This window comes from Arachis stenosperma, chromosome 9 (genome assembly GCF_014773155.1).
Source record: "Arachis stenosperma cultivar V10309 chromosome 9, arast.V10309.gnm1.PFL2, whole genome shotgun sequence".
In the NCBI taxonomy this organism is placed as follows: domain Eukaryota; kingdom Viridiplantae; phylum Streptophyta; class Magnoliopsida; order Fabales; family Fabaceae; genus Arachis; species Arachis stenosperma.
Genome location: NC_080385.1, coordinates 113,538,598 through 113,549,701, shown reverse-complemented (window position 1 = coordinate 113,549,701; position 11,104 = coordinate 113,538,598). Strand labels below are relative to the sequence as shown.

Sequence of the window (11,104 nt, the reverse complement as noted above, 5' to 3'; positions counted from 1 at the left end):
TGGGTGGGGACAAAGTGAAGAAACTTCTGAAGATCAGCAGCAGGAACAAGTAAACTATATGCATAACCAAGGAGCAGGACAAAATGAAGTTTATGGTGACACCTACAATCCATCCTGGAAGAACCATCTAAATCTCAGATGGGGAGATAATCACAATCAAAACCAGCAGCCATGGAAAAGAAATTCAAGCCAAAACAACTAAAAAAACAACCAGAACCACAACCAGCAGAACACTAACCACAATCCATATAGAAAACCCCAAAACAATCACCCCAATTCCAGCTATTATCCACCTAATAACCCAGCCACTAACCAAAATAATTATCATTCACCCTCAACATCTCACAATCAGCCACAGGTACCACAAGATACTCAAAGGATCTCAAACCTAGAGATACTGATGGAAAAGATGATGAAGCAGCAGGAATTAACAAGCAAAAATCATGAAGGTTCAATGAGAAACTTAGAAAGGCAAATTGGACAATTGTCCAAGCAAGCTGTGATTGAAAGGCCAACAAGCTCACTCCCAAGTGATACCATTCCAAATCCCAAGGAAGAATGCAAGGTTATACAACTAAGGAGTGGAAAAATTTTGGTGAATGACAGAGAAGCTAACAAGAAACCCATGGAGAATGACAAAAAGCCAGCTGAGAAAAATGAGGCCGGCAACAAAGAAGAGGTGACAGCAAGCAAGCAAGCTCAAGAGAAGCCTAAAGAGAAAGATGAGCAACTACAAGAATCAAGGAAAGGGAAGAAAGTAATGGAGGAACCATCTCAAAGACAGAAGCAGTTGGAAAAGACTTCCACACCTCCTTTACCATACCCTCAAAGATTCAACAAGGAGATCAAGGATCAGCACTTCCCCAAATTCCTTAATGTCTTCAAGAAGTTGGAGATTCATATCCCCTTGGCTGAAGCATTAGAGCAAATGCCTCTATATGCAAAGTTCATGAAGGAGCTCATTAACAAAAAGAGAAGTTCGTATGAGAAGGAGACCATTACGCTCACTGAAGAATGCAGTGCTGTAATGCAAAGGGGTATCCCACCAAAGCTCAAAGATCCAGGAAGCTTTATGGTTTCATGCACCATAGGCAAGATGACATTAGAAAAAGCTCTCTGTGATCTAGGTGCTAGTATCAATTTGATGCCCTTCTTAATGATGAGAAAGCTTGCCATAGAAGAAATCAAACCTACCAAGATGTCACTGTGATGGCTGACAGATCAATCAAGACACCCAATGGAGTTATGGAAAATCTATTAGTTAAAGTTGGAGAATTTATCTTGGATACAGAAGAGGAAGGCAACAACTCAATTATCTTGGGAAGACCGTTTCTAGCCACAGCAAGAGCTATTATCGATGTGGAAAAGGGAGAAATGATCTTCAGGGTGCACAATAAGCAAACGGTCATCAATGTTTTCAAATCAATGCAACATCCCCCTGAGCAAGAGAACTGCATGAGAGTGGATAGTATAGAAGGATTGGTAGAAGAAATATTAGAAGCCAATTGTCATGAGCAACAGGAAAAAGAAGTGGAGGGGGAGCTACTGGAAGATGACAACCAGGAGGAATAAAAAGAGGGAGTGATAGAAATCTCCATTGAAGACAAGGAAAAGGAGAAGCCAAAACAAGAGTTAAAGCCTCTTCCCCCTCACCTCACATACGTGTTCCTTGGAGAAGTAGAGACCCTGCCAGTGATCATAAACTCCTCTTTGAACATGGAAGAAGAGACAAAGTTGATTGAAGTATTAAAAGCTCACAAAACAGCCTTAGGTTGGACAATTGAGGATATCAAAGGCATCAACCCTGCCATTTGTATGCATAAAATTCTATTGGAGGAAGATTCAAAACCTGTGGTTCAACCTCAAAGAAGACTAAATCCAACCATGAAGGAGGTGGTTCAAAAAGAAGTGATGAAGTGGTGCACTGATGAGCGGATAATTTGTACGCTTTTTGGCATAAATTTTAGTATGTTTTTGGTAGTTTTAGTTGAGTTCTTAGTATATTTTTATTAGTTTTTAATTAAAATTCACTTTTCTGGACTTTACTATGAGTTTGTGTGTTTTTCTGTGATTTCAGGTATTTTCTGGCTGAAATTGAGGGATCTGAGCAAAAATCTGATCCAGAGACTGAAAAGGACTGCAGATGCTGTTGGATTCTGACCTCCCTGCACTTGAAGTGGATTTTCTGGAGCTACAGAAGCCCAATTGGCGCGCTCTCAACGGCGTTGGAAAGTAGACATCCTGGGCTTTCCAGAAATATATGATAGTCCATACTTTGCCCAAGATTTGATGGCCCAAACCGGCGCTCAAAGTCACCTACAGAAATTCCAGCGTTAAACGCCGGAACTGGCACCTAATTGGGAGTTAAACGCCCAAACTGGCATAAAAGCTGGCGTTTAACTCCAGAAAACGTCTCTACACATAAAAGCTTCAATGCTCAGCCCAAGCACACACCAAGTGGGCCCGGAAGTGGATTTTTATGTCATTTACTCATCTTTGTACACCCTAGGCTACTAGTTTTCTATAAGTAGGACCTTTTACTGTTGTATTATCCATCTTTGGACATCTAGTTCTTAGATCATTTGGGGGCTGGCCTCACGGCCATGCCTAGACCTTGTTCTTATGTATTTTCAACGGTGGAGTTTCTACACACCATAGATTAAGGTGTGGAGCTCTGCTGTACCTCGAGTATTAATGCAATTACTATTGTTCTTCTATTCAATTCCGCTTGTTCTTGTTCTAAGATATCACTTGTTCTTCAACTTGATGAATGTGATGATCCGTGACACTCATCATCATTCTCACTCATGAACAAGGTGACTGACAACCATTCTTGTTCTACAAGCAATCAAGGCTTAGTGAATATCTCTTGGATTCTTTAATCGGAATCTTCGTGGTATAGGCAGGACCTGATGGCGGCATTCAAGAGAATCCGGAAGGTCTAAACCTTGTCTGTGGTATTCTGAGTAGGATTCAATGATTGAATGACTGTGACGTGCTTCAAACCTGTAACCTACTGGGCGTTAGTGACAGACGCAAAAGAGGGATTCTATTCCGGTAGGGGAGGGAACCAAACCGGTGATTGGCCGCACTGTGACAGAGTGTATGAGCATTAGCTTTCACTGCGAGGATGGGAGGTAGCCATTGACAACGGTGAAACCCTACACGAGCTTGCCATGGAAAGGAGTAAGAAGGATTGGATGAAGACAGTAAGAAAGCAGAGAGACGGAAGGGAAGGCATCTTCATGCGCTTGTCTGAAGCTCTTACACCAATGATATACATAAGTATCTCTATCTTTATCCTTTATATTATTTTCGTTCATCATCTATACCCATTTGAGTCTGCCTGACTGAGATTTGCAAGATGACCATAGCTTGCTTCATACCACCAATCTCCGTGGGATCGACCCTTACTCGCGTAAGGTTTATTACTTGGACGACCCAGTGCACTTGCTGGTTAGTTGTGCGAAGCTGTGTTTATGCCATGGTATTGAGCACCAAGTCTTTGGAGCCATTACTAGGGATTGTTTATGTTTTGAAAAGTATTGATCACAATTTTGTGCACCAAGTTTTTGGCGCCGTTGCCGGGGATTGTTCTTGTGTATGGACAACTGACGGTTCATCTTGTTGCTTAGATTAGGTATTTTTCTTCAGAGTTCTTAAGAATGAATTCTAGTGTTTCAAGGTGATGTTCTCATCATCACCAAAGCTGATTGATCCTCATCAATTTAGCTCTTGAATGCAATGTCCTGCTGAAGCTTGGCTAGCTATGTCTAATTCCTTTAGACTAAAGCTTTAGACTAACATTGCATGATTCCTGGAATTCTCATTAAGAATTTTGATACCTTTATTTTCCTTTTCACTTAATTTTCGAAAATCACAAAAAAAATTAGAAAATCATAAAAACCAAAAATATTTCTTGTTTGAGTCTAGAGTCTCATCTTAAGATTAGTGTCAATTGCATGTTCTTACTGCATTCATGCATGTGTCTTCATTGATCTTCAAGTTGTTCTTGATGATTTCCTTGTTTTGATCTTTGAATTCTATTGACTTGAGTATTTTGTTGTTTCTCATATGCATTCTCATCTTGTTAGTGTCAATAGTATACAAACTGCTAAGTTTGGTGTCTTGCATGCATTGTTATTTGATTTTAGTTGCATTTTGATTATTCCTTATTATTAAAAATCCAAAAATATTTTTAATTTGTGTCTTTTCAAGTCAATAATACAGAGAATTGAAGATTCAGAACATACTGCAGAGGAATCACACAGAAAAAGCTGGGCATTCAAAAATACCCAGTGAAGAAGACAGACTGGCGTTTAAACGCCAGCCAGGGTGCCTGGCTGGACGTTTAACGCCCAAAAGGGTATAGTTTTGGGCGTTAAACGCCAGAATGTGCACCATTCTGGGCGTTTAACGCCAGGATGGCAAAGGGGGAAGATTTTGTTTTCAAAATCAATTTTTTTCAAGTTTTCAAAGTTTTTCAAAATCAAATCTTTTTCAAATCATATATTTTCAATCAAATGTTTTCAAAATCAATTTCTTTCCTTTTTCAAAGATACTTACTAACAATTAATGATTTGATTGAACATTTTTTGCCTTTTCTGTTGAGGAAGGTTTTATGTTTAAATCATATCTTTTCTTGTTAGGAAAGTCATTAATTTTTAAAATCATATCTTTTAAAATTGTTTTCAAATCATATCTTTTAAAATTGTTTTCAAATCATATCTTTTAAAAATTGTTTTCAAATCATATCTTTCTAATCACATCTTTTTCAAAATAAGTTTTCAATCATATCTTTTTGATTTCTAATTTCAAATCTTTTTCAAAAATCACTTGATTCTTTTTCTATTCTTAGTTTTTGAGAATCAATTAGTGTTTTTCAAAATGTTTTCAAAATCTTTTACTTAATTTTCGAAAATTACTTCCCTCCTTCTCACATCCTTCTATTTTTGGACTAACACTATTCCTTAATGCAAAATTCGAACTCCATCTTCTTTGATAAGTTCGAATTTTCTACTTCTGTCTTCTACTTTTCTTTTCCTCTGACACCTCAAGGAATCTCTATACTGTGACATAGAGGATTCCATATTTTCTTGTCTCTCATATGAGCAGGAACAAAGACAAAGGCATTCTTGTTGAAGCTAACCCTGAACCCGAAAGGACCTTGAAGAGAAAGCTAAGAGAAGCCAAAGCACAACTCTCTTTAGAGGACCTAACCGAATTCTTCAAAGAAGAAGAACTCATGGCAGCCGAAAATAACAACAATGCAAACAATGCAAGGAAGGTGCTGGGTGACTTTACTGCACCTACTCCTGACTTCTATGGGAGAAGCATCTCTATCCCTGCCATTGGAGCAAACAACTTTGAGCTTAAGCCTCAATTAGTTTCTCTAATGCAACAGAATTGCAAGTTCCATGGACTTCCAATGGAAGATCCTCATCAGTTCTTAGCTGAATTCTTGCAAATCTGTGACACAGTCAAGACTAATGGGGTTGACCCTGAGGTCTATAGACTGATGCTATTCCCTTTTGCTGTAAGAGACAGAGCTAGGATATGGTTGGACTCTCAACCTAAAGAAAGCCTGGACTCTTGGGAAAAGCTAGTCAATGCCTTCTTGGCAAAATTCTTTCCACCTCAAAAATTGAGTAAGCTTAGAGTGGAAGTCCAAACCTTCAGACAGAAGGATGGAGAATCCCTCTATGAAGCTTGGGAAAGATACAAACAATTAATCAGAAAATGTCCTTCTGACATGCTTTCTGAATGGAGCATCATAGGTATTTTCTATGATGGTCTCTCTGAACTGTCCAAGATGTCCTTGGATAGCTCTGCTGGAGGATCTCTTCATCTGAAGAAGACGCCTACAGAGGCTCAAGAGCTAATTAAAATGGTTGCAAATAACCAATTCATGTACACTTCTGAAAGGAATCCTGTAAACAATGGGACTAGTCAGAAGAAAGGAGTTCTTGAGATTGACACTCTGAACGCCATTTTGGCTCAGAATAAAATATTGACTCAACAAGTCAATTTGATTTCTCAAAGTCTGTCTGGAATGTAGAATGCACCAAGCAGTACTAAGGATGCTTCATCTGAGGAAGAAGCCTATGATCCTGAGAACCCTTCAATGGAAGAGGTGAATTACCTAGGAGAACCCTATGGTAACACCTATAATTCTTCATGGAGAAATCACCCAAATCTCTCATGGTAGAATCAAGAGAGACCTCAACAAGGTTTCAATAATAATGGTGGAAGAAACAGGTTTAACAATGGCAAACCTTTTCCATCATCTTCTCAGCAACAGACAGAGAATCCTAAGCAGAACCCCTCTGACTTGGCAACCATGGTCTCTGATCTAATCAAAACCACTCAAAGTTTCATGACTGAAACAAGATCCTCCATTAGAAATTTGGAGGCACAAGTGGGACAGCTGAGTAAGAAAATTACTGAACTCCCTCCAAGTACTCTTCCAAGCAAAATAGAAGAAAATCCAAAAGGAGAATGCAAAGCCATCAATGTGGCCGAATTTGGAGAGGAAGGGGAGGAAGTGAACGCCACTGAGGAAGACCTCAATGGGCGTGCACTAGCCTCCAATGAGTTCCCCAATGAGGAACCATGGGAATCTGAGACTCAAAATGAGACCATAGAGATTCCATTGGACCTACTTCTGCCTTTCATGAGCTCTGATGAGTATTCTTCCTCTGAAGAAGACGAGTATGTCACTGAGGAGCAAGTTGCTAAATACCTTGGAGCAATCATGAAGCTAAATGACAAGTTATTTGGAAATGAGACTTGGGAGGATGAACCTCCTTTGCTCACCAAAGAACTGGATGACTTGTCTAGGCAGAAATTACCTCAAAAGAGACAAGATCCTGGGAAGTTTTCCATACCTTGTACCATAGGCACCATGACCTTCAAGAAGGCTCTGTGTGACTTAGGGTCAAGTGTGAACCTCATGCCTCTCTCAGTAATGGAGAAGCTAGGGATCTTTGAGGTACAAGCTGCAAGAATCTCACTAGAGATGGCAGACAACTCAAGAAAACAAGCTTATGGACTTGTAGAGAATGTCTTGGTTAAGATTGAAAACCATTACATCCCTACTGATTTCATAGTCCTAGAGACTGGGAAGTGCATGGATGAAACCATCATCCTTGGCAGACCTTTCCTAGCCACAGCAAAGGCTGTGATTGATGTTGATAGAGGTGAACTGATCATTCAAGTGAATGGACAATCCTTTGTGTTTAAGGCTCAAGGATATCCCTCTGTCATCATGGAGAAGAAGCATGAAGAGCTTCTCTCAAATCAGAGTCAAGAAGAGCCCCCACAATCAAACTCTAAGTTTGGTGTTGGGAGGCCACAACCAAACTCTAAGTTTGGTGTTGAACCCCCACATTCAAACTCTAAGTTTGGTGTTGGGAGGTTCCAACATTGCTCTGAGTATCTGTGAGGCTCCATGAGAGCCCTCTGTCAAGCTACTGACATTAAAGAAGCGCTTGTTGGGAGGCAACCCAATGATTATATTTTATATATTTTCTTTTGTTATTTTATGTTTTTTTGTAGGTTGATGATCATGAGAAGTCACAAAATCCATTGAAAAAGCAAAAACAGAATGAAAAACAGGAAGAAAAACAGCACACTCTGGAGGAAGAACTCACTGGCGTTTAAACGGCAGTGAGGCTAGCAGTTGGGCGTTTAACGCCCAGTCTGGCACCATTCTGGGCGTTTAACGCCAGAAAGGGGCACCAGACTGGCGTTAAACGCCAGAAAAGGGCTAGAACCTGGCGTTAAACGCCAGGAATGGGCATCAGCCCGGCGTTTAACGCCAGAAATGGGTCAAAACGTGATTTTTGATGCCATTTGGTGCAGGGATGACTTTTCCTTGACACCACAGGATCTGTGGACCCCACAGGATCCCCATCAACCCCACCACTCTCTCTTCTTCTTCACCCATTCACCAATCACCTCAACATCTCTTTCTCTTCACCACTCACATCCATCCTTCATAAACCACCACTTCTCCCCATACATGGCCGAACACAAAGCCATCCCCTTCTTCCTCTTTTCTTCTTCTTCTACTCTCTTCTTTCTTCTTTTGCTCGAGGACGAGCAAACCTTTTAAGTTTGGTGTGGTAAAAGCATTGCTTTTTGTTTTTCCATAACCATTTATGGCATCCAAAGCCGGTTTAACTGAGAAGGCATGACCTCAAGCCCATCACCAAGAAAAGGATGGAGCAAACAAGAGACCCCTCTCATCAAGAGATCCCTGAGATACCTCAAGGGATGCACTTTCCTCCACAAGACTATTGGGAGCAACTAAACACCTCCCAAGGAGAATTGAGTTCCAACATGGGACAACTAAGGGTGGAGCACCAAGAACATTCCATCCTCCTCCATGAAATTAGAGAAGATCAAAGAATCATGAGAGAGGAGCAACAAAGACAAGGAAGAGACATTGAGGAGCTCAAGCACTCCATAGGATTTTCAAGAGGAAGAACAAGCCGCCATAACTAAGGTGGACCCGTTCTTTAATCTCCTTGTTCTTTATTTTCTGTTTTTCGAAATTTTCATGCTTATGTTTATCCATGTTTGTGTCTTATGATCATTAGTGTCTTAGTGTCTATGCCTTAAAGCTATGAATATGAATCCATCACCTTTCTTAAATGAAAACTGTTTTTATCACAAAAGAACAAGAAGTACAGGATTTCAAATTCATCTTTAAAACTAGCTTAATTAGTTTGATGTGGTGGCAATACTTTTGTTTTCTGAATGTATGCTTAAACAGTGCATATGTCTTTTGAATTTGTTGTTCATGAATATTAAAATTGTTGGCTCTTGAAAGAATGATGAAAAAGGAGACATGTTACTGAGGATCTGAAAAATCATACAAATGATTCTTGAAGCAAGAAAAAGCAGTGAATACAAAAAAAAAGAGAAGAAAGAGAAAAACGAAAAAAAAAAGAAAAAGAAAAGAAAAAGAAAGAAATAAAGTTGTGATCCAAGGCAAAAAGAGTGTGCTTAAGAACCCTGGACACCTCTAATTGGGGACTTTAGCAAAGCTGAGTCACAATCTGAAAAGGTTCACCCAATTATGTGTCTGTGGCATGTATGTATCCGGTGGTAATACTGGAAGACAGAGTGCTTTGGGCCACGGCCAAGACTCAATAAGTAGCTGTGTTCAAGAATCATCATACTTAACTAGGAGAATCAATAACACTATCTGGATTCTAAGTTCCTAAAGAAGCCAATCATTCTGAACCTCAGAGGAAAAAGTGAGATGCCAAAACTGTTTGGAGGCAAAAAGCTACTAGTCCCGCTCATCTAATTTGGAGCTATGTTTCATTGATAGTTTGGAGTCTATAGTATATTCTCTTCTTTTTATCCTATTTGATTTTCAGTTGCTTGAGGACAAGCAACAATTTAAGTTTGGTGTTGTGATGAGCGGATAATTTGTACGCTTTTTGGCATAAATTTTAGTATGTTTTTGGTAGTTTTAGTTGAGTTCTTAGTATATTTTTATTAGTTTTTAATTAAAATTCACTTTTCTGGACTTTACTATGAGTTTGTGTGTTTTTCTGTGATTTCAGGTATTTTCTGGCTGAAATGAGGGATCTGAGCAAAAATCTGATCCAGAGACTGAAAAGGACTGCAGATGCTGTTGGATTCTGACCTCCCTGCACTCGAAGTGGATTTTCTGGAGCTACAGAAGCCTAATTGGCGCGCTCTCAACGGCGTTGGAAAGTAGACATCCTGGGCTTTCCAGCAATATATGATAGTCCATACTTTGCCCAAGATTTGATGGCCCAAACCGGCGCTCAAAGTCACCTACAGAAATTCCAGCGTTAAACGCCGGAACTGGCACCTAATTGGGAGTTAAACGCCCAAACTGGCATAAAAGCTGGCGTTTAACTCCAGAAAACGTCTCTACACATAAAAGCTTCAATGCTCAGCCCAAGCACACACCAAGTGGGCCCGGAAGTGGATTTTTATGTCATTTACTCATCTTTGTACACCCTAGGCTACTAGTTTTCTATAAGTAGGACCTTTACTGTTGTATTATCCATCTTGGACATCTAGTTCTTAGATCATTTGGGGGCTGGCCTCACGGCCATGCCTAGACCTTGTTCTTATGTATTTTCAACGGTGGAGTTTCTACACACCATAGATTAAGGTGTGGAGCTCTGCTGTACCTCGAGTATTAATGCAATTACTATTGTTCTTCTATTCAATTCCGCTTGTTCTTCTTCTAAGATATCACTTGTTCTTCAACTTGATGAATGTGATGATCCGGGACACTCATCATCATTCTCACTCATGAACAAGGTGACTGACAACCATTCTTGTTCTACAAGCAATCAAGGCTTAGTGAATATCTCTTGGATTCTTTAATCGGAATCTTCGTGGTATAGGCAGGACCTGATGGCGGCATTCAAGAGAATCCGGAAGGTCTAAACCTTGTCTGTGGTATTCTGAGTAGGATTCAATGATTGAATGACTGTGACGTGCTTCAAACCTGTAAGCTACTGGGCGTTAGTGACAGACGCAAAAGAGGGATTCTATTCCGGTAGGGGAGGGAACCAAACCGGTGATTGGCCGCACTGTGACAGAGTGTATGAGCATTAGCTTTCACTGCGAGGATGGGAGGTAGCCATGACAACGTGAAACCCTACACGAGCTTGCCATGGAAAGGAGTAAGAAGGATTGGATGAAGACAGTAAGAAAGCAGAGAGACGGAAGGGAAGGCATCTTCATGCGCTTGTCTGAAGCTCTTACACCAATGATATACATAAGTATCTCTATCTTTATCCTTTATATTATTTTCGTTCATCATCTATACCCATTTGAGTCTGCCTGACTGAGATTTGCAAGATGACCATAGCTTACTTCATACCACCAATCTCCGTGGGATCGACCCTTACTCGCGTAAGGTTTATTACTTGGACGACCCAGTGCACTTGCTGGTTAGTTGTGCGAAGCTGTGTTTATGCCATGGTATTGAGCACCAAGTCTTTGGAGCCATTACTAGGGATTGTTTATGTTTTGAAAAGTATTGATCACAATTTCGTGCACCAAGTTTTTGGCGCCGTTGCCGGGGATGTTCTTGTGTATG

At 40.2% G+C, this 11,104-nt stretch overlaps 1 protein-coding gene and 1 non-coding gene across 2 annotated transcripts; one reads left to right on the top strand and one right to left on the bottom strand.

Moving 5' to 3' along the window:
- Nucleotides 1-400: 400 nt before the first annotated feature.
- LOC130949826 (uncharacterized) lies at nucleotides 401-1,210 on the top strand. The gene has a single exon (XM_057878446.1). The coding sequence runs from the start codon at nucleotides 401-403 to the stop codon at nucleotides 1,208-1,210; it is 810 nt and encodes a 269-aa protein (XP_057734429.1).
- A 4,440-nt stretch (nucleotides 1,211-5,650) lies between these two features.
- On the bottom strand, nucleotides 5,651-5,758 carry LOC130953741 (small nucleolar RNA R71). Its single transcript, XR_009075902.1, has one exon. It is a non-coding gene; the product is annotated as a small nucleolar RNA R71 (small nucleolar RNA).
- Between the last annotated feature and the right edge of the window lie 5,346 nt (nucleotides 5,759-11,104).